General features: G+C 40.7%; 1 protein-coding gene and 1 long non-coding RNA gene across 10 annotated transcripts in view; one reads left to right on the top strand and one right to left on the bottom strand.

The window, feature by feature from the left end:
- The window catches only part of LOC112673906 (uncharacterized), an 11,491-nt gene extending 5,092 nt beyond the window's left edge, over nt 1–6,399 (bottom strand). The window contains exons 1-3 of one of the 8 annotated variants that reach the window (XR_004803445.2): nt 6,274–6,399; nt 3,690–3,858; nt 923–1,044 (exon numbers count right to left, since the gene is read on the bottom strand). This is a non-coding gene — a long non-coding RNA (uncharacterized LOC112673906). Of the gene's footprint in view, nt 1–922; nt 1,045–3,689; nt 5,137–5,167; nt 5,396–5,478; nt 5,739–6,273 lie in introns of those variants that run through there. The other 7 variants (XR_004803448.2, XR_004803446.2, XR_007413825.1 and 4 more) reach the window with 7 other exon arrangements.
- On the top strand, nt 5,959–25,033 carry C1D (C1D nuclear receptor corepressor). Of its 2 annotated transcripts, none has more exons than XM_025469969.3 (5): nt 5,959–6,071; nt 19,463–19,610; nt 20,342–20,408; nt 20,723–20,778; nt 23,407–25,033. In XM_025469969.3, exons 2-5 carry the CDS (start codon nt 19,473–19,475, stop codon nt 23,569–23,571), a joined length of 426 nt encoding a protein of 141 aa, XP_025325754.1. In that variant the 5' UTR covers nt 5,959–6,071; nt 19,463–19,472; the 3' UTR covers nt 23,572–25,033. The 2 variants fall into 2 exon arrangements, with proteins under 2 accessions (XP_025325754.1, XP_035552509.1); XM_035696616.2 differs by lacking the exon at nt 5,959–6,071 and adding an exon at nt 6,364–6,504.

Below are 25,033 nucleotides of genomic sequence, written 5' to 3'. Positions count from 1 at the left end.
TAAAAATCCTGTCTTTACTCCATTTTGTGATGTAAATAATTTAGGATAATAAAGCAGAGTGAGGTGAAGATGAGTGTTATGGTCTGAATTTTTGTGTCTTCCCCAATCATATGCTGAAATCCTAATGCCCAAGGTGATGGTGCTAGAAGCTGGGGCCTTTGGGAGGTGATGAGGTCATGAAGGAGGAGTCCTTATGATGGGATTAGGACTTTTAAACAAGGTCTGAGAAAACTCCCTTCTGCCTTCCCCAAGTGAGAAGACAAGAAGTTGACAGCTTCACCCAACCTTACTGACACCCTGATCTCAGACTTTCAGATTCCATAATTGTGGGAAGTAGTTGTCCATTGTTTATAAGGCACCCAGTCTGTGGCATTTTGTTATGAGAGGACTAGGACAATACGGGAAAAAAAATGTAACTTTTCTGTGTACTTAGCATGACTTATGAGCTGACAACCTAGCTTAAATTTTCCCACCCCACCCGATGTTTCAAATGAATCAAGTACTCACAACACTCAGAAAACAAAACAACAGCAATAACGACCAAAAAAAAAAAAAAAAAAAAAAAGGAAGAAAGAAAGAAAGCACAAAAAAATAGAAGAGGAAGCGGCTTATTTATTTGGGTTAATTAGACAAGCAGTAAAGATAGTGATGGCATCAATTGCTTATCACCTAGACTCTCCTACCCTTGGTTTCAAGATAGAATATTTTTACCATCTGGGCATTGTTCCTCAGGGTGTCATGAAAACACTAATGACTTCCCCTGAACTAGCCTAATTTGCTCCTAAATTCTTGTAATTTCTCTGTTTCTTAGAGCAGGAGTCAAATCAGGCAGAGTTAGATTGCAGATTGTCTTCTGAACTAGCAAGTCAGCCCCAAATGGGGCTGGGCTTACATGCGGGCATTTCCATCCCTCAGTACTTACCTGTCTGAGCACAGCTTACTCTCCATCAGTCCCTCTCCTGCAAGGCTGGAGGATGGAGTGGAGTTCTCAGGGAGCTGAGTGGTAAAGCTGCCTCACTTGCTTGTTTATTCTCAATATCCAGCCTGAGAAGTAGAGAGAGAGTGATTTAGCCACTTTTTGGCTCAATGACTAAGCTAGTCAATGAGATAATCAATTGATCCCATTGATTAACGAACGAGAACAAACTTCCAAACGCTGATGCGGACCCAGTTCACGGTTGTTTTTGTTTTTTTTATAATTTTTTTTAACTTTTATTTATTTATAATAGGCACACAGTGAGAGAGAGAGAGAGAGGCAGAGACACAGGCAGAGGGAGAAGCAGGCTCCATGCACGGGGAGCCTGACGTGGGATTCGATCCCGGGTCTCCAGGACCACGCCCTGGGCCAAAGGCAGGCGCCAAACTGCTGGGCCACCCAGGGATCCCTCACGGTTGTTTTTGAATTCATGATTTACGAAACAAAGAAACAAAGCTTGCTACTGGAATGTAAACCTTAGTATGGCCTGCACTTTACTTTTCAAAATTGAAGGAGGCGATGGGGATGGCGCTGGGCGATATTCTGCACAGTAATATTTCATATGTATAGACCATAACCTGTGGTGTTTTTTTCATCCCGGGTCCTTAAAGGTCACAAACAAGACACGAGTCTTGTAAATAAACCACCCAGAAAGCGAAAGGGCTGCATTTCAGAGAAGGCTCTTCCTCTCTGGTCTCCCATCCATCATGCTTTTGTATCTCCCTCCCTTGCTTCTCCCTCCTTCTCTCTTTTTCTTTTCTAAATTTATAGACATGTTGCAAGAATAATACAATGAACTGTCTCGTATTGTTCACCTAGATTCACCGATTATAAACCAAACACTTGGGGCGCCTGGGTGGCTCAGCTGGTTAAGTGTTCGACTCTTGGTTTTGGCTCAGGTCACAATCTCATGGATCTTGAGATCAAGTCCCACGTTGGGCTCCATGCTCAGCGGGGAGTCAGCTTGAAGATTCTCTCTCTCTAACTCCACCCCCCACTCTCTCTCTCTCAAATGGATAATCTTTTTTTTTTTTTAATTTATTTATTTTTTTTATTTTTTATGATAGTCACAGAGAGAGAGAGAGAGAGAGAGAGAGAGAGAGGCAGAGACACAGGCAGAGGGAGAAGCAGGCTCCATGCACCGGAAGCCCGATGTGGGATTCGACCCCGGGTCTCCAGGATTGTGCCCTGGGCCAAAGGCAGGCGCCAAACCGCTGCGCTACCCAGGGATCCCTCAAATGGATAAATCTTTAAAAAAAATAAACCAAACACTTTGCCACATCTGATATCTCTCTTCACATGTAATTACTATTATTATTACTATTACTATTTTTTCAGAACTCGTTTTTTTTTTTTTTTTTTTCAGAACTCTTTGAGAGTAAATTGCAGACAATGTGGCTCTTTACCCCTAATCTAAATATTTTAGCACGCATCTCCTGGGAGTGACAACATTCTCTAACATAATCATAGTGCAATTATCAAATACAACAAACTTAACATAGATTTAATACTATTATTCGATATAAACTCTACATTCAATTTCACCAACTGCCCTGATAATATTCTTTGTAGAGGTCTTTTTTTTTCCTTCATTGATTCTGGATCCGATCCAGGATCACACATTGCCTTTTGCTGTCATGTCTCTCTAGTTTCTCTCTCTCTCTCTCTTTTTTCTTAAGATTTTATTTATTTAATCACGAGAGACACAGAGAGAGAGAGAGAGGGAGGCAGAGACACAGGCAGAGGGAGAAGCAGTCTCCACGTAGGGAGCCCGACGCGGGACTCGATCCCGGGTCTCCAGGATCACGGCCTGGGCCAAAGGTGGCACTAAACTGCTGAGCCACCCGGGCTGCCCTAGTTTCTCAATCTAGGACAGTTTTTTTTTTTTTTTTCTTTCATGACAAACATTTCTGAAATAGAGCTTTTTTTTTTTTTTTTTCCTTTTTCTTTTTTTTTAAGAATGTCCCTCACTTTGGGTGTGTTTGGTATTTCCTGAGGATCAGATTTCAGATAATACCCTTTCGGCAGGTATAATACATTAAATGATAGTGTGGTCTTAATGCATCATCAAAGAAGGCATGTGATGTCAGTTTGTCCCATTAGTGATGCTAAAATAGAACACTTGGTTTTATATCTACCAGATTTAGCCATTGTAAAATCATTTTTACTTTCATAATTAAAAAATAACCTGTGATGAGGTGTTTTAAGGTGGTATAGACGTCCTGCTCTCCATCAAACTTTCACCTAACAGTTTTTGCATCTACTGATGCATCTCACCTGAGTTTATTATTATTATGATGGCTATAAAAATGGTGACTCTTTTGTTATTATCCAGAAGATAGAAAAAAAATTCTATTTAATTATTAATTGGGAGCCTGATTTTGTTATATATAATTTGAATACTAAGACCTAAGAAGTTTCCTAAATTCCACATCAGAATTTTCTATTTCTGTCAACATTAGAATTTTCTAATTTCCTTTTTTTTTTTTTAGTGATAATACTGCATAGTGGTAATTCCTGTAATGAATAATTAATGTTTATTAAATGCTTATGTGCTGGGCACTATAGAAAGCACTTATGGTGGCTCATTTGTCTCACAGTTATTATTAGCTTTATTTTGCCAATGAGAATAGGAAGGATCATGAGAGGTTAAATACCTGGCCTAAGGTCGCATAGCTAGTTTGTCCCGAACAGCTAGTTTTGCATCACTCACCGTCGTTTGTGCTGTGAAGTAATCAAATGGGAAGGAATTGCTCTGCCCTGGGAATGTGGTCAGCGCCTTTGCTTCCAGTTCCAAGGCCAGCTCTACTGTTAAATATTGAGTCTCTTTCATTGCAGCCACGAGCTGGAGGATTCAACTAGCACGGAGGTCAATTCAGTCTCTGATGTGAAATAGCAGAACAGAAACTGTGATGTAGCACAAAGCAGTGGTTTTCAAATGCTACCAGGAGGCATTTTTTCCCCTTTTGTGACCAGAGGTTTTGGATGAGTTTCCTTTTTTCTTCTCCCCATTCCCCCACCCCCACCAGTTTTACTGAGATGGAGTTGACCTGCAATACTGTATGCATTTAAGGCATACAGTACAATGGTTTCATATACGCACATCACATATCACAAGTTACAAACGTGAAAATGATGCTCTTCGTTGTTTACAGTAGCCCCCACCTTGTCCTTAGAGAATATGGTCCGAGGCCCAACACCCGCCCCCATGCCTGACACTGCAGATATGCAGTATGTACTGTTTTTTCCTATTCATACGCATCTAAGATAAAGTTTAATCTGGGGACGCCTGGGTGGCTCAGTGGTTGAGCGTCTCCCTTTGGCTCAGGTCGTGATCCCCGGGTCGGGGATCCAGCCTGCTTCTCCCTCTGCCTGTGTCTCTGCCTCTCTCTGTGTCTCTCATGAATAAATAAATAAAATCTTTAAAAAGAAAAAAACAGTTCAATCTGTAAACTAGCCACACTAAGAGATTAGCAGCATTAGCACAATTATAATATTTTTAAATTAAAAAAAAGATTTTATTTATTTAATTGACAGAGAGCAAGAGAGCAGAAGCACGAGGAGTAGCAGAGGGAGAGGGAGAAGCAGGTTCCCTCGCTGAGCAGGGAGCCCAATGCGGGGCTCGATCCCATAACCACGTGGGGCTCAATCCCACCGATGCAGGGCTCGATGCCATAACCACATGGGGCTCAATCCCATCGATGTGGGGCTCAATCCCATCAATGCGGGCTCGATCCCATGACCATACGGGGCTTGATCCCATAACCGTGGGATCATGACCTGAGCCCAAGGCAGATGCTTAACCCCCTGAGCCACCCGAGCCACCCGAGCCACCCGGGCGCCCTTATAACAATATATTGTAATGAAAGCTATGTAAATACGGTCTCTCAAAATACCCTACTGGGCTGCGCTGGCCCTTCTGGTGGCGCCACGAAATGGCAAAATGCCCGGGCAATGAGATGACGTGGCCTGAACGGCGGTAGGCACCTGCCGGCCTACGAATTCATCACAAGAAAGCAGGTGCTTGCAGACCGCGGCTGACCCCGGGTGACACCTGCTGACCCCGGGTGCTGACACCTGCTGACCCCGGGTGCCAACGCGTGCTGACTCCGGGTGACACCTGCTGACCCCGGGTAACACCTGCTGACCCCGGGTGACCCCTGCTGACCCCGGGCGCTGACACCTGCTGACCCTGGGTGCCAACGCGTGCTGACTCCGGGTGACACCTGCTGACCCCGGTGCCGACGCCTGCTGACTCCGGGTAACACCTGCTGACCCCGGGTGCTGACACCTGCTGACCCCGGGTAACACCTGCTGACTCCGGGTGACACCTGCTGACCCCGGTGCCAACGCCTGCTGACTCCGGGTAACACCTGCTGACCCCGGGTAACACCTGCTGACTCCGGGTGACACCTGCTGACCCAGGTGACACCTGCTGACCCTGGGTGCCGACGCCGGCTGACCCTGGGTGACACCTGCTGACCCCGGTGACCCCTGCTGACCCCGGTGCCGAGGCCGACGCCGAGGCCGAGGCAGGCGAAGGCGCCGAGCGAGAGGCGAGGACAGCAGGTGGCTGCCGGCGAGCAGCGCTTCCCGCCGCAGCCCCACTGCGCGTGTCGAAGCCCGAGTTTTCGCGCAGGGACACGGTAAGGAAGGACCGAGGGCGCCTGCCGCGCTCTGCCTCGTCTCGGGGTCCTCGCCTCGCCGCGCGGCCCGAGCGGGAGTCGGCGCGGAGCCGCGAGCCCTCCCGGCCCCGGAAGGCGGGCTGCGGCCCACGGAGACCCGGCCCCGACGCGGTGCAGGCGGAGGCCGCGGGGGCAAACCGCGCGCGAACGGGGCCCGGCGGCTCACGCGGCTTCCTGCTGCCCGGGCCCGCCCCGCCCCCGCTGACCCCGCTGACCCCGCAGCCCCCGCAGCCCCCGCCCGCCGCCCGCAGGGGCGCCCCGGAGCCGGCGCGGGGCGGGGCGGGGCGAGCCGCCTGACGTCACCACGCGGCGCCGCCCGCCCCGCCCCCGCCGCCCGCGCCGCCGGCGCCTCTTTGACGTCACCGCCGCCCGACTGCTCTTCCCGGAGGCCGGCGCCGGAGGCCCGCGAGGTACGGCCGTTCGGAGCTGGGGCGGGAGTTTCTCTCGTGTTTCTGCACAAGTTCGCCCCCTCGGGGAGCCCCCGCGGCTTTCACACGCCGGCTGGCCGCCAGGAGCGCCCGCACCCCCCCCCGCTCACCTGGGCCCCTCACCGGCGCCCCCCTCCCCGGGCTCACCTGGGCCCCTCACCGGCGCCCCCCTCCCCGGGCTCACCTGGGCCCCTCCCCACTCTCCATCCAGCCTGCAGGTGGTTTGCTGGTTTGTCTGCCGTTTCTCCCTGGTCAGCTCCTCGGGCACCTCGGCAGGGGGAGGAGCCCTGAAGTGACGTCACAGCTGTCAGGGCCCCAGGGCCAGAGCGAACGCCGCGCCCGTGACGTCCACGAGGTCACCTGGTTGATGTATTTTCACGCCTCCGGAGGTCGAGGTGCCTCGGCCGAGGTTCAGGTGCCTTGAACGCGCCTCTGTTGGCCGCGACCCCGTGTCTGCGGGACGCAGGTGTCTGCCCCGCCAGCGAGCTCTGGGCGGCCTGATCCTGTGTCGGGCCGGGAGTCCCTGTGTCCTGACGACGCCGGGTCCCAGGAGTCGGGCAGGCATCTCCTGCTGAGACTCGGGAAGCCGCTTGCGGCTGCTGTTTGGTTGAAAGGTGGAATAACGGGCGTGCGGGCGGGGCTGCATCCCGGGGCCCCATCGCGGGGGCTCCATCACCGGGGCTCCATCACCGGGGCTCCGTCACCGGACTCCATCCCGGGGCTGCATCCCGGGGCTCCATCCTGGGACGCCCATCCCGGGGCTCCATTCCGGGGCTCCATTCCGGGGCTCCATCGTGGGGCTCCCATCCCGGGGCTGCATCCCGGGGCTCCATCCTGGGACGCCCATCCCGGGGCTCCATCGTGGGGCTCCCATCCCGGGGCTCCATCGTGGGGCTCCCATCCCGGGGCTGCATCCCGGGGCGCCCATCCCGGGGCTCCATCCCAGGGGCTCCATCACCGGGGCTCCGTCACCGGACTCCATCCCGGGGCTGCATCCCGGGGCTCCATTCTGGGACGCCCATCCCGGGGCTCCATCCCGGGGCCCCATCGCGAGGTTCCATCACAGGGGCTGCGTCCCGGGGCTCCATCCCAGGGGCTCCATCGCGGGGCGCCCATCGCGGGGGCTCCATCCCGGGGCTCCATCGCGGGGCTCCATCACCGGGGCTCTGTCACCGGACTCCATCCTGGGACTCCCATCGCAGGGGCTCCATACCGGGGCTCCATCCCGGGGCTCCATCGCGGGGCTCCCCCAAGGTGCCACGGGATGCTGTAGCGGCCTTCAGGTGCTGGCGCTGTCTGCGTCCCACTCAGAGGACGCTCTCAAGCGGTTCCTTACAGTTGTCTCAGCCACCGATTCCAAGCACTTGGGCCTTCCATATGTTTTTTTTTTTTTTTTCAATATGGGTTTATTTATTTATTTATTCATTCATTCATTCATTCATGATAGAGAGAGAGAGAGGCAGAGACACAGGCAGAGGGAGAAGCAGGCTCCATGCAGGGAGCGGGAGGTGGGAGGTGGGACTGGATCCCGGGACCCAGGGGTCACGCCCTGGGACAAAGGCAGGCGCCCAACTGCTGAGCCACCCAGGGATCCCCACAATATGGTTTTGAATGGTCTACATTGGATCAGGATATTTGATCCTTTTCACTCTAGTAAATTAGTAAACTGTTGCTACCTGCAAATGTACTGACTGGTAATCGAGCCAAGCACTGTTCTAAAAGCTTTACCAATATTATTCATTTCACTTTTACGATAGCCCTATATACTGTTATTATTTTAGAGATGAGACTATTGTAGTAAGCAAATTCCCCGGTTCTGGAAGGTAGTTTTGCCGCTTCATAACTGTAATTTTGAAAACGCTTTGAGGTAAACACTAGCATTAATAATAGAAGTACATTCATTGTGTAATTTGATGTAGTTATTCATCTCAATTTTGAACGACCTTTTGTGATTTAGATCTTCTGTTATTGGACTTTGGGATAAATTTGGCTTTTTTGGAGGTCAGCACCTTTAAAAGGAAAAAGTCAATCTTAGGGATTTTACTGTAAGTTTGAAGGAGAATTATAGGTGGCATCGACACGGACTGTCTGCTAAAGGAGCAACATTATTGATAGACTGTTGTGTGTACTTTTCACCATTATTTTCTAAGATAATGCAGTACAAAGAGGTCATTATGGTAATAGAAATCTAGTGCAGCATCTGCAGATGTCCCTCTAGTTCCAAAAAAATTATAAATTGCATTGTTTTTCTGGCTTAGTTCATAATCATATGTAACTCTACTTAGCATAGGAGTGGAAGTAGCCCTAGAATGTACATTATGGTATATTTTTGTTTTGGATCTATGTGGTGACTTCCTAATATCTTTAAGTACAGACTGATCTCATATTAAGATTCCCCAAGGTTTGTCCCCAGTTTGCTTTCTTTGGTTTTGGACAGGTAGCAAACAGTTACATGTACCTAATATGTGGGAAGACCTTACATTAGTCATGTGCAGATGCAAATGTCATGCAGAGTAAGTCTTGCCTTGAAGGAACAGCATAGAGGATAAGTAACCAGTGGAATGCTCTGGGCAGAGGGGTGTCAGGACCTGATTTAGCTTTTTAACAGTATCACTTTGGCTGCTATGTTAAGAATAGATTGTTGGAGAGTGTGGTAGGCAAAAGCCAAGAGACTAAATAGGAAGGTGTTGTAATAATTCAGTGAGATTATACTGACTTCATAGGGTGAAAAGAAGTGAGTTGCGGTGAGAGGCAGTTCAATTTTGGATGTATTTTGTCGGTAAAGGTAACAGATTTGTTTATGGATTGAACATGGATTGTAAGAGTGAAATAATTGCCAGGATCTGGAGCTCGAGCAACTAGAAGGATGGAATTGCTATGAACTAAGGAGTGAAAAACTAAGGAGCCAGTTTGTGGGGGAAGATTAGAAGTTGCGTTATGACATGTTAGGTTTGAGATGACTATAAGTCATCCAAGTGGAGATGTCGAGTTACCCAACCTGAAGTTCATTGTGGCGAGGGAGTTCATTGCTGGAAAAGAACATTTGGGAGTTGTCAGTGAACAGATGGTATTTAAAATAGGGAGACTGGAGATAATCACCAAAGAAGTGAATGTACAGAAAAGAAAAGTAGTACAAGACCTGAGTCCTTAGGCATCTTAGCCTTTATAGATTTGGGGAGATGAAGAACCAGGAAAGGAGACAGAATGAATGAATCACTGGTGAGAAACAAGGACTGTTTTGAGAGTCTAGTGTTGTAGGATTCAGGGCTGAATGAATAGTGTGATCATTTTTGTCGAATGCAATGAACAAATGGATCAAGTAAAATGAGGTTTGACACCATCGGATTTATCGAGATACATGAGAAGGAGTATGACTGATGAATATATAATAAGTCTGGAGAACCTTGGGAGCAAAGGAGAGATACTTTTGTTTGGGAGCTATGGAAGCCTTTTGATGCTGGTTTAAATAATTGATGTTTCACTAGGCTCAGAATACAAGGGGTGCAGTGTGAGGATGGGGTACTCCAGCCAGAGGGAAAGGCCTTACTTTTTCCCTTCAAGGCCATACTTCCCAGTCAGTTGTTTTAAGGATGCTTTTGCAAGTCCTTGCTCAGCCATTCCCTCATTCTGGATAGCTATTCTTGCTCTAGGCCTACAGAACACTACTAAAGAAATTCACAGAAGACACGATTTAATGTTAGTTATCCTCAACCAGATCCTTGCTCCGTTCCCTGACAATTCTTTTATTTATCCCTATTCCTCCTAGCACATAATCTACAGTGCCATGTAAATGAATAATGTTTACTGAGCACTTACTACATGCTGGGCACTGAGGATTCGTTTATTTAATAGATACTTATGTAGCATCTATGACATGCTGCTATGATACTTGGAATATACTAATGAGCAAAGACTTGCCCTGTACCAGGCTTACAGTCTAGCGTGGATGGTGGACAATCATCAGATAATCACAGAAATACAAAATTATAACAATGATAGGGAGAAACCAGGATGCCGTGAGACTCTGTAACATGTGGATATGACTTGATCTGAGTGATGAGCGAGCTGGGTTAAGTAGGCAAAAAATGGTGGTGACTGGGAGTCCTCACAATTCTAGGAGTTCTAAGAGAACAAGACTGTAGAGGCGTATGTACCACGAGAATAGGGAGAAAATGGCTAGAAAATTTATGTGTAGAAAAAGGAATCTATTCATATGGTTCTTTGAATATAATAGGGCTAAAGAATATAAGTTTGAGGGGCACCTGGGTGGCTCAGTGGTTGAGTGTCTGCCTTTAGCTCAGGTTGTGGTCCTGGGATTGAGTCCTGCATCAGGCTCCCTGCAAGGAGCCTGCTTCTCCCTCTGCCTGTGTCTCTGCCTCTCTCTGTGTCTCTGATGAATAAATAAATAAAATCTTAAAAAAAAATAATATAGGTTTGATTTTAGCTGCTAAGTTGGGGGAAATGACACTTTATCTGGCATATTTGGGAATAAATTCAAAGTTTCAGATAATTGGAAAAATTATTAAATGTAAATATATATAATTATTATGTTGTATCTATTATTGTTTAAAAATCATAATTCTGAGAGTATGACATAAAATGTGCTCCCTTATCTTCCTGCTTTTTGGTTTCCCAGAAGTAGCCATAGTTAGCAGCTACTTTTATATCCTTTAAGACATTTACATGCATATCCAAGTATGCCTCTATACTTTTTTTCTTAAAAACAAGTGGGTTGTATTAGATATGCTGTTCAGTTTTTGTTCACTTAATATATCTCAGGAATTTGTTCTCTACTTCATACTTTTTCACTGCCTCAGAGTATTTTATTGAATGTGACTATATCATAATTTATTTAACCAGTTCCTGTTAATAGGCATGCAGATTGTTCTCTGCTTTCAAGTTTCAGTATTTCAAAGAGTGTTTCCGTAGATGTCCTTGAACATTATCTTGTATGAAAACGTACTCTTTGGGAAGTAAAATTGCTGGGTCAAAGAATTTGAACATACATAATTTTGAAGCACAGTGCCAGATTCCCAGCAACCCCCTTACTTATTTTACACTCCAGTTAATAGTAAATGAGAGGCTGTTTCTCCTCACCTTTGCGCATATTAGATACTATCAATCTTTTTAATTTTTGCTTGTTAGATGAAAAGTGACATCTTGTTTTAGCAATTTATGTTTCTTTGATTATAAGATTGAGTAGCTTTATGTTTATTGGTCATCTGGATTCCTTTATATTTGAGCTCCTGATTTTCTTGTTCTTTTTTATTTTGGATTGTAGATATTCTTTTCATTGTTAATTGATTTGTTGAGGTTCCTTTTTATCTCTCTTTGTGTTGCAAACATTTTCCCTGGTTTTACATGTGACTTTCGACTTGTTTTGTTGGTTTATTTATTCATTTTTGCATGCACACATTTTTAGGAGGGCCAGATAAAGTATAGGGCATCAGAATTTTTTTTAGAACAAAATTTGTGACATTACTGAAATAATCAGACATTCTGAAATGTCAGCCTTTGTTGGAAATGTTAGTAATACAGACCTCATTTGAGGCCACAGTATCTGTTTTGTTTTTATAAGTATCGTTCAGTAACTTACAGATCTGATGAGTGCACTCAGTAACCTAGCTTCCCTTTACCTCCCAATTATACTTGGAATTGAAACGGGAGATAATAGAGCTGCTTAAGTATTCCAGACTGTACTTGATGTTTAGGTGTTACCCAGTTTATGAACTGAGTTAGTTCTAACTATTCTAAACATTAGTTTGTGAGTTAGATATGTAATTTCACTATAGAAATAATGTGCATAGGTTCTTTTTTAAAAAGCTTTATTATTTTGAGAGAGAGAGAGAGAGTGCATGAGCACAATGTGGGAGGAGGGGCAGAGGGAGAGAATCTTTTTAAGCAGACTTCCCGCTTAGAGAGGAGCCCAACTCAGGGCTCTGTCCCACAACCCATGAGATCACGACCTGAGCTGAAATCAAGAGTCAAGACGCTTAACCAGCTGAGCCACCCAGGTGCCCCTGTACATAGGTTCTTACCTCAGCCCTCAACAGTGTAATTAACTCACGAAGGCTAGCTTTCTTTAAAATGCAAATTCAAGATGTCCCATGATTTTGCCCCTATGTACTTAGTATGCATCCTTAGAGGATAGGGATATCATTATATAACTATAATGCCATTTTCATAGCTGAATTCTAATTTCATAGCAAAATTATCAATAATTCTTAATATCATCTAATATATCTGATCCATCTTCAGATTTCTTTGCCTCGAAATTCTTTTTATACTTGATTTGAATCAAGATACAAAGTCTACGTATTCTATTTGCTAGCTCTCCCAAATCTCCTTAATTTCTTCTTCCTCTGCTTCTCCCTTTTCTTAATTTTTCTTCATCCCATTTATTTGTTACAGAAACCAGGTCAATTGTCCAGTAGACTATTTCTCATTTGAGATTTGTCTGTTTGCTTTCTTGTGGTGTTAACTTGTTTCTCCATCCTCTGTATTTCCTATAAAATGGAAGTTAGCTTTAAAGGCTCAGTTAGATTCAGATTCAACTTTTTTTAGGAAGTTGGAAATGCTACAGAGATGGTGCTGTGTACCTCATTATTGCTTCACATCAGGAGATTCATGACATGTTTGTGTCCTATTTTCAGTGATGTGAAGGTTGATCCCTTGGCTTAAGTAGTGACAGTCCCACTCCTGTGTTGTCATCTTTCCATCACCCCTTTATCTGTCAGTGATTGTTGTCTGAATCTATAATTTCATTAGGGGTTGCAAAATAGTGATTTTTAAAAAAATTTATCATTCCTTCACATTTGTTAGCTGGAATTTTAAGTCTGATTTTATTACTTGGGGACCTGACAATCAGGAATAACAAGGCTATTGTGGGGGAAGTTCTGTTGCATCAGAACAACTTGTAATGCCAGGAATATATCTTTTTTTTTTTTTTCCCCTGTAGTTCTGGAGGCTTAAAGGAGCATGATGGTCTTTTTGATGTGACAGCTTGGCTAGGCTGCAGTGCCAGATATTCAGTCCAAAACCAATCTAGGTGTTGCTATAAAGGTGTTTGTAGATGTGATTAAAATCTACAAATTAGTTAACTTTAAGATAGGGGCTGTATTCTAGATAATCTGGATGGTTTTGATTCAGTCAGTTGAAAGGCTTTAGAAGCAGAGCTGAGGCTTCCCTGACAAAAAGAAAACTCCACCTGTGGGCAGCAACTTCAGCTTGGAGCTAAGAGTTGCAGTAAGCCCTTCCTTGATAGCCTGCCCTGCAGGGTTTGGAATTAGTCCCCACATTTGCTTAAACCTGTTTCTTACAATAAATCTCTTCATATATATCTCCTGCTGGTTTTGATGCCCCGGGTTAGCCCTGGCTGGTACCAGGAGCAACTCTCCTGATGCTTGTTTTCTAACAAAATGGGTTGGGGAGTGGTGGTAAGGGTCAGAGGACTTACATTGTTTAGGGTGACCATACGATTTATTGCTCAAAGTGGAGCTTCTGAAAGAGAAATGGGGAGCTGAGTAGATGGCCAGCTGAAACTGCAGGTACATCCTGGGATTGTCTTGGGCAGATTGAGACATAGTCATTCTATGTGCCAGGCGCTGGTAATAGAATCTCAGTGTGACACAGGCCCTTCAAGGAGCTTGTAGTCAAAGGCACATCAAGTACATCCACAGACAATACCAGATAGCGTTTTAAGTGATAGGACAGCTTGTAGTTGTGTTTATCCGGACAGAATGGGAGGGTGGCACTCAGAGAATTCTTCACTGGCTAAAGCAAAACGTGATCTTACGTCCAAAAATAAGCAGAGTTTGAACAAAGTTGAAAGAGTGATTAACGTACAGAAAGCCATGTAGTGAAAGGTTAGAGAATGAGCATGGCATCTCTGGAAAACTGCCATGGTGGCTACAGCCATTGGACTGGAAGAGGGAGGGAATGAAGGAGGAGGTTAGACAAGGGCTACGTTATAACAGGCCTGTGTCCATACTGAGGGGGCGGGGAGCTATTGCAGGATTTTAAGCAGAGGTGTACGATGACTAGAGCATCTTTATAGAAAAATCATATCTTGAAACTTTCCAAAATTGAGAGTAGAAAAAATTGACAATAGGAAGACTACTCAAAGGCTCTTGAAATGATATAGTCAGTGAGAGTGGAGGAAAGCGTGTGATATAAGGACATTAAGGAGGCCAAATTGATGGGGCTGATTGGAAGGGGTGAGGGTAACCCCTGTGTTCCTGGCTGGATTGATCTCCTTGAAGTAAGAGAACTGAGGGCAGGAGGTAGGGACATGGCTTCTATTCTGCGTGTGATGTGCCCCCCTCCTTTTATGCCTGTATTATGGTTTTTATGACCAGTGAGAGGAGGGGAGTGGCAACAATATCCTGTAGGGCTTGCGAGCAGAGTCCTCCCATCTGTGCTTTAGTCTTAGCTTGACCATAGGGATGGAAGAGACAGATTTTCTCATGCGCTCTTCTACCCCCACCTTTGCTTGCTGGTACTTGAGAAGGAGCAGTTTGAAAGGTGAGAAGCACCTGTAGACCTTGGGAGGGGGTAAAGAGCAGAGGAGATGGAGTTCTTTTCTTCTTTCCCTTCTTTGGACATTTCACCATATGAAATAGGCAAGTTATTGAACCTCCAGTAAATGAGTACTTAGAATAGTGCCTGGCTCATAGGCAGTGATTTTCAAATGTTTGCTATTGCTGCTAATACCATACATTTCAGGGCTTTATCCTGGGATCTGAGTAGCAAAGGAACAGAGGTTTCTGCAGTTTTCTCCTTGTAGCTTTTCCTGTGAAAGGAACACATATTTAGGAACTATCTATATAAAATGTTAGAAAAAAATCATATGAATTGGAGGGAATTTCTAATAATAGAAGAACTATTATTTTGTAGTTTGCTTTGCCTTTATTTTTTTAGTTAGGAAAAAGGCAAGTGTTTCAGTTTGTATTTAATGAGGATAATTATTCTTACTGCTTTGCTTTCAGTGTTCACCCTAACCCATTTTAACAATAAATAACTACTTGTTTATTGGGGCTTAGGGACCAGGAATAATTGCAGGAAAAATCCCCATCATGATTCTGGGGAGGAAAAATATTTTCAAATAGAAAAGTTGATGAAAAAAATACACGTTTATATAAAGGCTTTACTATTTTTTTTATATTTGCAATATTTGTTAAAAGCCAAAATACATTGTTAAAATATGCTTTCATTTGAATTTAATGATTGTTTATTTTTTACTATGATTTTAGTACATGTTTTTTGAAATAATAAAATTTAGGGGTGCCTTGGTGGCTCAGTGATGATCTCAGGGTTGTGAGATCGAGTGTCACTTTGGCTCAGCGCTGGGTATGGAGCCTGCTTAAGATTCTCTCCCTCTCTCTCCCTCTGCCCCCATGTCCTGCTGGCCGTGCATGTTCTCTCTCTCTCTTAAAAAAAACAAAAACAAAAAACAGAATGAGTCTGCTTTGATCTTATTCCCTAATCCTTACCCGTTCTCAAAGAGAATGTCTCTTTTTTATATATCTCCCTCCAGGCTTTTTTCTACAGATCTTCATTTATACAGATTTTTAAAAACAGTGACATGTTAGATGCACATTGTTTTATACCCAATGTTCTATCAGTTTTTTCACCATTTCTCATTGTGTGTTACTACATAAAGATTTACTTGTTTTTAATATTTCGATGGATGTGTTGTAATTCATTTACCTGTTTCCCTATTGATGAATATTTAGATTAGTCTTTCCAGTATTTTGTTAGTTTTTTTCATTCAACAAATGTTTATTGACTGTCAGACAGTGCTAGGGAACAAAACACACAAATTTCTGCTCTCCTATGATTACATTCTTTTGGAGGTGGCCAGACAGTAAATGAATAAAATAAATATGTCAGGTGCTACTGAGCGCTGAGGCCATTTAGGTTATTGCAATAATCTGGGCAAGATACGGTGATAGCTTGGACTGGCTTGGACGAGGGTGGCAGCAATGGAGGTGATAGGACATGGTTGGATTCTAAATATGTCTTAAAGATGGGGTGAGAGAGAAGAGTCAAGGCCCATTCTGTAATTTCAGGTCTGAACGGTTGGAAAAGTGGAGTTGGAAAGACTATAGCAGGCAAGATTTTGGTGTGGGCACATTACATTTGAGAATCTAAAAAAAAAAAAAAAAAAAAAAAAAAAAAAAAAAGAGAATCTATTAACAACCAGCCAGAGGTATTAAGTAAGTAAGCAGTTGGAAATGTGATTTGAAGTTCAATAGGGAGGTCGGGGTTGGAAATAAAGACTTGGGAGTCACGGAGGGAGTAAATTAGAGGGGAAAAAAGAATCAAGGAGAGCCCGTGGGCATATCAAGGATACGAGGCTGAGAATATGAGAACGATGGCACAAGAGACCAAGAAAGCAGCCATGAGGTAGGAGGGAAACTAAGAAAATGTGATGCCCTGGAAACTAAAGGAAGGGAGTGAACGATGTCAAGTGATGAGAACAGAATTGACCGTAGAATTTAATAGTGTAGCTGTGTGGGCGACCTTGACGAACAATTTTGAGTGAGGAGGAGGGGACCTGATTGTAGCCGGTTCAAGAAAAGATGGAGGGAGAATTGAGACTGTTAGTGTAAGCACTTCTTTCAAGGGTTGGAAAATGGGGCTTTCGCTGGAGGGAATATGAAGTCAAGATGTTTCTTTTGTTGTCAAAGATGGAGAAATAAAATGTGGTAAGCTTATGGTTAATGATAGAGCAGAGGGAAAAATTGATGCAAGAGAAAGTGGGAGAGATTGAGAGAAGAGTTCAAGTTGTCCATTTTAATAAATTTGTATGTATGTATACAAGGATTCCTGTAAGCTAGATTCTTTTTTTATGATAGTCACAGAGAGAGAGAGAGAGGCAGAGACACAGGCAGAGGGAGAAGCAGGCTCCATGCACCGGGAGCCCGACGCGGGATTCGATCCCGGGTCTCTAGGATCACGCCCTGGGCCAAAGGCAGGCGCCAAACCGCTGTGCCACCCAGGGATCCCCCTGTAAGCTAGATTCTTAAAAGGACTTCCTGAGTCAAAGAGTATGTAAATTTTAAGAAATCTGTATTCCACCTTCATTGTATACGCTTGCTGACATTGAACTTTAATAATCTTTATGAAATAGGTATCTCAGTTTTTCATCTTTTTCTGTGTTCTTAAACAATTAAATACTGTAAGAATTACCTGTTTCTTAAAGGTTTGAAAGAAATTACCTATATCTTCTAGGCTTGGAGCCTTTTTGGAGCATAGTTCTTTGACCTTAAATTTTTTGACCTAAAATTTTTTGTCTTTGGTTACTGAACTATTTGGTGTACGTACTTCTTTTTAGGTTAATTTTGGTAATTGTTTTTTTTCCCCCAGCACCTCATTCTTTTCGTCCAGATTTTCAAATTTATTGGCTTAAAATTCTACATAAAAAGAAGAAATACTAAATCTTCTCTGTGTTTGCAGTATATCCCTTGTACTTATACCTTTATCTGGGCAGCAGATGCTGGAGCGTTTCCAAAATCTAGAGATTTTGGTTTGACTGTTTTCAGCCTTCATAGCCCAGCTCTTAATGCCCTTCATCTTGAAGTTATTCATACATTCTCCTTCCCTTTGGGGGGATTGCAGGCTCCTTGGCTCTCTTTCCTATCACTCTGATCCCCTTTGCTCTTTAGCTTACAGAAATTTGTGCTGTCGAGGTCTGCCGATGGATACGTGCCCTTTTTGGTTTCCAACATTACTATGGCCTCTTTTTTTTTTTTTTTTTTTCAATTTCTTCTGTCATTTTGGAGAGATTTTGAGAGAGATGAGAGGCAAATACATACTCTTAGTTAGATTTTTGAAATAGAGAGTCACGGTTCTTCCTGTGTGGTTTTATCAGAGTCCTTTATTCAGTTGCTGGTTGCACAGTAGTTTGATAGTAATTTTACAGCCCAAGCAGTGATAGTCAGATGGACTTCACTATTTTTCCTTTTTTAAAATGAAACCAGATGTTTTAGCAGAATATACTTGTTGAATAGAAATGATACATTGTCAATAAATATTCCAGTAGTACTTTTTAAAGTTAAGTGACGTCATAACATTTAGAACTATAAGGGACTTTACAGATCATTAGACCAACTACCTTATTTTATGGATGAAATATTTGAGGCCCTGAGATTTTCAGTGATTGATCAGGTGACAAAGTCAGTGTGATCAAGCAAGACTTTCGAAAGTCCATGTCTCTTTCCTTCAATTCTACTATGGTATTTTATATATTCTTGGTTGTTCTACTTAGCTTTGAAATGAAAGAGGTATTTTCAGCTAATATTTGTTTTTCAAACCTACAGATGGTATATATGTATTGGCTTGGAATTGCTTCTGAAAATTTGGCCTTAGATATCATATTAAATATGTTACTGTGGATTTTGTTTTTTCTCACATAGACGTTAAGTATAATGATATAAGTGTGAATTTTAAAAGAATATGCTGTCAAGATATACTGTAGCCTAAATGAAAATCATATAGTTTACTTCTCCCCAGTTTCCTCTTTTCTGCTGGTAGACTTTGATTTGTGCACTCTCTGAATTTGTTATTAATATTTTAAAAGGGGCTTAAAGAATATATATAAATGTAAATAGAGCTTAAAAATCATTTTAGTGATAGTCATAAGCTGTTTCAGACCTAGGTTTTCTAATTTTTTTAGTTTAATATACCATGCTGCTAGATCAACACCTAAATTTAGAAGGGCCAGAATACATAAGTTTTTCAACAAAAGAACTTAACTATTTTTTCAGCAATTATAGAGGATAGGATATACTCATACTTTCATACCTTTCTTGATCTTTTTGTTTTTTTAAAGATTTTATTTCTTCATTCATTCATTCATGAGAGACACAGAGAGAGAGGCAGAGACACAGACAGAGGGAGAAGCAGGCTCCATGCAGGGAGCCCAATGTGGGACTGGATCCCAGGACCCCAGGATCACTCCCTGGGCCGAATGCAGATGCTAAACCACTGAGCCACCTAGGGATCCCCCCCTTTGCTTAATCTTTAACTTCAACAAAAAGGATTTTCTTTTTGAAAGTTTTTTTAAATGTAAGATTTTTATTACTGATAATCCATATTTGGTCTTTTGTTCTTGAAAAACATTGAGGCTCTGATATGTGTCGCATTAGTGAATGGTGGGTTCTCTTCTTCCCCTACCACCTCAAACAGATTGAAGAGGGGAGGTTTGAATATAGTTGCTCTAGAATTATATTCTAAGATTTGTTTAATTATCTTCAGGTTTTAACTCTTTTATAACTTTTTAATACATGATATAACTTGTTGATTTTGTTTTTGTAAACTTAAAGAGAAGTCTGTCTCCCACAAATTCTAAGAATTTAATTTTTTTCTAGTTGGTTAATAATGGCAAGTGAAGAAATTAATGAAGACTATCCAGTAGAAATTCATGAGTATTTATCAACATTTGAGAATTCCATTGGTGCTGTGGATGAGATGCTGAAGACCATGATGTCTGTTTCTAGAAATGAGTTGTTGCAGAAGGTATTTTAAAAATGCAGTTTCCAAAAATGTAATTTGTAAAACAGTGCTGTGTTATGAAAATATACAGAAGAAGACATAGTTTAATGACATACGCTCCTTTCCCCCTTAATTTCAATTTTATAAGTGGGTATTTTTAGGGGGTGAAAAACAAACAACTCTAACTATATTTTGACTGGTTTTTGAGAAAAAAGGAGCACTCACAACATTCTTTTTGACGGATTCTATCTTTGACCTTCTAAATATTACAATGATGTTATCAGGGTTTCTGGAAACCCTATAGGACAAAAAGAGTAAATTGACTTTGACAGTCTAAAACAAATCTCATTATGTTTCTTCTGTCTTTGGTATTGCCTAAGCATTTTAGCCTGCCTCTTATACATAAATGCATCATGTACAATGTTTATATTGATAAATTACTTTTGACATACAAAGCCCAGATCGTAACTCCTGAAATTAAAATAATTGAAGAGAATTTTTCTTGGGTTATACACATTCCTTGTCTAACTAAAGATGATACCCTGAAGTGAAAATTTGTGGGCAAAATTCACCCGTTAACAAAACTACTTCTTTTTGCAAATTATTTCAACATCACTTGGTTATTGGATTTTAGGACGTGAAAGAAACGTCTCTTTGATGTATTGGTAAAGTTTAAAATAATGTGATGGTGCTCAAAGTTTGTGTGTATTTTCTTTCTCTCTCTCTCTCTCTCTCTCTCTCTCTTTTTTAAATAGTTGGACCCTCTTGAACAAGCCAAAGTGGATTTAGTTTCTGCTTACACATTGAATTCAATGTTTTGGGGTATGTATGTTCATTTGGAGTTAATTAGAAAGCATATTATTTATTGTGTCAAAGGTAATTTATTTTTTAAATGCTAGCAATTTATATTTAGTTATACATTATGGCAATTTTAATAGTTATTTATTTCTTTTAAGTGAGAATACCAGATGTCCATGAGCCACATAAACATTTAATATTACACAGAAGTTGAATAATTTAAGATTTAAGAAATCATTTTTTTGGTGATATTTCTTTTTTTATAACTAGAGTTTCTTTATTTAATGCTCTTAATTAATATATATGCCATTTTATTCCATGAAATCTTTGTCTTGTAGTTTATTTGGCAACTCAGGGAGTTAATCCTAAGGAACATCCAGTAAAGCAGGAATTGGTAAGATTGCAGTGGATTTCTTTTTATTTGACTATCTGTTTGTTGTGGTATTCCTGAAGTCAGAGTCACAGTACCTTTATCATACTAGTTATGGAGAACAGCATTATTTAGAGTCCAAATTAGGAAAGTGAGCCAGATTTCATCATGTCTTTAGTTTTTCTTTTCCTTTGTCAGAGAAATGGTGTTCCATATATTATAAAAATCTCTGGATGGGAAAATGTTACAATTCAAGTAATTATTTATAACTTCCATATTATTTTTTCTATAAATTCTTGAAATCCTGTTCATCCCTACAACTGCCTTTTTTTTTAAAAAAAAAAACTCTTACACAATTCTTAAAAGTATATTCTAGTTGATTTACTAGCAAAGACGGGAAAGTTTCTCCCCCACCTTTTCAATTCTTCCATTAATTCATTTTCTCAGCAGTAAAGAATCCAGTTCAGCAACAAAGCTAAAAGCTTTTTTGGCACCAGTTGTATGTGTACTGTCCAGTAATTCTGCATTAGTGACATATTTACAACCTGTAATAAATCTTCTAGGTTTGTCTTTGTATTCCATTTAGATGTATAAGTACAGTATATAAGGTCTAGTATCTTGGAGTTTTTGCTGACTTCAAAAATTAAATCATTCAATATGAAGGAAAAAATTAGAAATCTAACTTATGGTTACCTTCTTGACTTGGCCTTATGAATAAGAATATTAATAAATTCTTTGTTTATAAGATATAAGGTAAATATGTGAAATATGCTTGACATTGTAGTAGTGTTCTCAAGTCTTATGGTGGCTGATATGTATGTTATTTAAATTTAGTAGAATATTTGGTCATTTATTTACAAAAAAATGAGTAAACCAGTTTTATAAATATATGGATTAAGGCATTTTCTTCTTTGAAAGCTCTTGGGGGAAAACAAATTTATTTTTAAATACAGAAATTGTAAAAAATACTTCAAGCAAAAATGTAAAACAACATGAGGCACAGATCTTGATTGACCAGTGATACTGACTTTAAAACCTTAAGAAGTGTGCCCTGTATCATCTGTTTTAAACTTTCTAATATGGACTTTACATTTATAAAGTTTCTCATTTTTCCTTTAATACAAAGTTATTTGGAGTTTCTTAACACTTGATTCTGTCATTGGAAATGGATAAAATCATCATCTGTCTTTTTTCTGTGTCAGAACCCACTTTATAGAGGAGTACATTCGTATTCTGGATTATGGTTGGCACATAAAAAGCACATATAAACCTATTCCCCTTTTCTGACCTTGACAGACATCACTAATTGATCACAGAGTTACTGTGTGAGAGGAAATCTATTTATCATATATATTATGAGTGGGGAAAGGCATTGAAAATAGTTTATTTATTCGACAAATAATTGAATGCCTATTAGAAGCTGGGCATTATATCCAAGTGAGATGATTCCTCTGTGAATAAAGCTGATAAATACTGCTGCCCTTGTGGCAGATGCCAGGCTACCTAGTGGAGGGAGACAAGCAATTAACATAAACAAATAATAAATGTATATAGATGTATAGTATGTTAGAAAGTTATATGTTATGGGAAAAAAATAGCATAGGATGAGAGGGGTTGGAGTGCTTGAGTAGGATTGCCATTTTAAGTGGTAAAGGCAGGACCTATGAACAAGGTTAACGTTTGAGCCAACTGGCAGGGAAAGAGGGAGTGGCTGTGGAGATATTTGAGGAAGATCATTCCAAGCAAGGCTGGTGGGGGTAGGGGGGGAGGTTGTGTTGGAAGGACTCGGGCTTTTACTCTAAGGGAAGTAGAAAGCCATGAGTGGATTTTGAGCAGAGCTGTCAGCCTTTCACAATTAAGTTCTATGGGTCTGCATTTTTCTGTGTATTTTTCTGTAACTATTTTGATTATTTTAATGAAACTTGCTTTTGTCAGTGATCAATCATTTACTATGCTATTTTATGGCTCTCATCCCTTTTATTTCTCTAGTCAAAGTATAAAAAAGCCCTTTATTTTGATTAATGGTCTCAGAAGATTTGAAGTGGTATGGCAACCTATTATGTTTCTCACCCAAAGGCTGATTAGAACTGTATATTTCATTAGAAAGTATCATGTGCTTATCGATCAAAACTATGAAGTTCAAAAAAAAATCTTGTATTTTCATTTTGCTTATTTTAATTGTGATACTAGAAGGTAAAATTTAAAAAATAGTTAAGTGCTACTACTTCCATTTCCTGTTTAGAAAAATTCCAAGAGTTTAATTTGTATGTTGCATACAAGTATACGAAAGCTCTAGTTTAGATTATCGACTTCAGATACAGAAGAGTTAACTATGTGGACTTAGGTTAATGTTAAAATAAAAAATGTATAACCACATGTAAACAATTCAGTGTTTATCTGTGTAGTGATGTCTTAGTATTGTTCTTCCTCTTTTGAAATACTCCAAACACTTCTGAAATGACTTTTTAATGTCTATTCCCCCCAGACTATGAGCTCCAGGAGAGCATGGAGCATGTTTATCCTGTTCACTAGCACCACTCAATAGGCAATAAATATCTATCTGTTGAATTTAACTGAGGTATAGTATAATAAAACTTAGTGGTGGTGAACGGCTTAGTAAATCTGTTGCTTTTTTTTTTTTTTATCTTTAAGGAAAGAATCAGAGTATACATGAACAGAGTCAAGGAAATAACAGACAAGAAAAAGGCCGGCAAGCTGGACAAAGGTGCAGCTTCAAGATTTGTGAAAAATGCCCTTTGGGAACCAAAGCCTAAAAATTCATCCAAAGTTGCCAATAAAGGAAAAAGTAAAAATTAACCTTTTGGTTTTGATGTACACATATTGAAAAAGTACATCATTTTTATTGTTTTCCACACAATAGATGACTCTGTGGCAATGCAAGGTTTAAATGTATTCCTTATTGAATTCATATGTAAAATTTACATTTTAAATTTGTAATGCTAAATATTCTTTTCCCTAGAAAGATTAAGTTATCTTTATTGATTTTCCTGTGGAGCACTATGAGGTTTTTAACACTGTGATATATTTTATATTTATAGTTTATCATCTCTCTTGACAAGATTCTTATTTCCTTATACAGGTCAATCTTTCAAGTACCATTTTATAAGCAACTATGAAATTTAAGTTAAATGTTCTTTGTAAACATTTGTCTATTTTAAATGAATAATGACTTTATGAAGTATGCTATTTGAAGGCTAAAGTTATAAATACATCTGTTTTCACTATATAATATTAAGAAAGAAATGACTTAAATGTCCATTTTTTTCTAAGTAGCTACTTCATCATGTTTTCATGATTTGGGGAATTATTGCTTTTTTTGATATTCAAAGTGTGAAATTAAGACTTTAGGGTTATATTTTAGTTCTTGGCAATTTGCCTCTATGTCCCATTTAAAGTAAAATATATTCTCATTAGCTTTAGATGGGAAACGAGGCTGTATATTGATGACTGAATTTTGGCTTCATATACCCTGTCAATAAAGACTGTAAAGGTTGTATAGCTGACTGTTTATTTTTCTCCTTTGTGTAAATTTGCTCTTGAAATTAGGAAGTTAGTTTTTAGAAATCATTAGGAATAGAGAAATTCATGAGTTTTTGTTGCTTATGCATCATTCCCATAGACCTCTTGGTCTAATCTTTTCAGATCTTTTGATTACATATTTTTGAGGTGATATCAAGTACATACAAGTTTTTTGAAATAACTTTCTATGTTTATGTAATGCCAACCACTTAAGGAGAGGACAAGTCCAGAGGATATCATATTGTGTTTATATTCTTATTTTTCTGGAATATTTGTTCCAGAGAATTCTGTGTGTCAGAAAATTTTTTTAGTGTCTGAGTCCTTGAATTTTAATTATATGCTTTTAATGCTTTCAGTCTTTGAATCCACATCATTATGTATAGGAATGCCAACTACAGTAAAGTACTTTAATTTTTGAAAAAGAAGTTGTTAAAATTTTCTGTGTGATTAATTCTTCATAAGTAACCTTGAATAAATGGATTTCTTGATTTATGGTAGAAGATATTGGAAATGGTCTTAAAATGTAATGGATTTTGTAAAGCACGTTGAACTCTTTTTATGACACATGAAGAGGAAGTCACTGATAGATGCAGAGAGTCTTCTGGCTCAGATGTCAGACCATTTTTGAAGTAGAAGAACGTTTATAATTATTTCATTCCTTTTTTCAGCCTCATCCTCTCAAATTTCTAGCTTTTTTAAAAAGTAACTTCATGAGACAAATAAAGGTTGTTATGAGCAA

This window comes from Canis lupus, chromosome 10 (assembly GCF_003254725.2).
Source record: "Canis lupus dingo isolate Sandy chromosome 10, ASM325472v2, whole genome shotgun sequence".
Lineage (NCBI taxonomy): Eukaryota > Metazoa > Chordata > Mammalia > Carnivora > Canidae > Canis > Canis lupus.
The sequence above is the reverse complement of the archived record's forward strand: the minus strand, read 5'-3'. Positions and strand labels throughout refer to the sequence as shown.

Coding starts and splice junctions, on each gene's coding strand:
- C1D (XM_025469969.3), top strand. CDS start 19,473: ATGGCAAGTGAAGAAATTAATGAAGACTATCCAGTAGAAATTCATGAG. Junction 19,611..20,341: donor GAAATGAGTTGTTGCAGAAG/GTATTTTAAAAA, acceptor TTTTTTAAATAG/TTGGACCCTCTTGAACAAGC. Junction 20,409..20,722: donor ATTGAATTCAATGTTTTGGG/GTATGTATGTTC, acceptor TTTGTCTTGTAG/TTTATTTGGCAACTCAGGGA.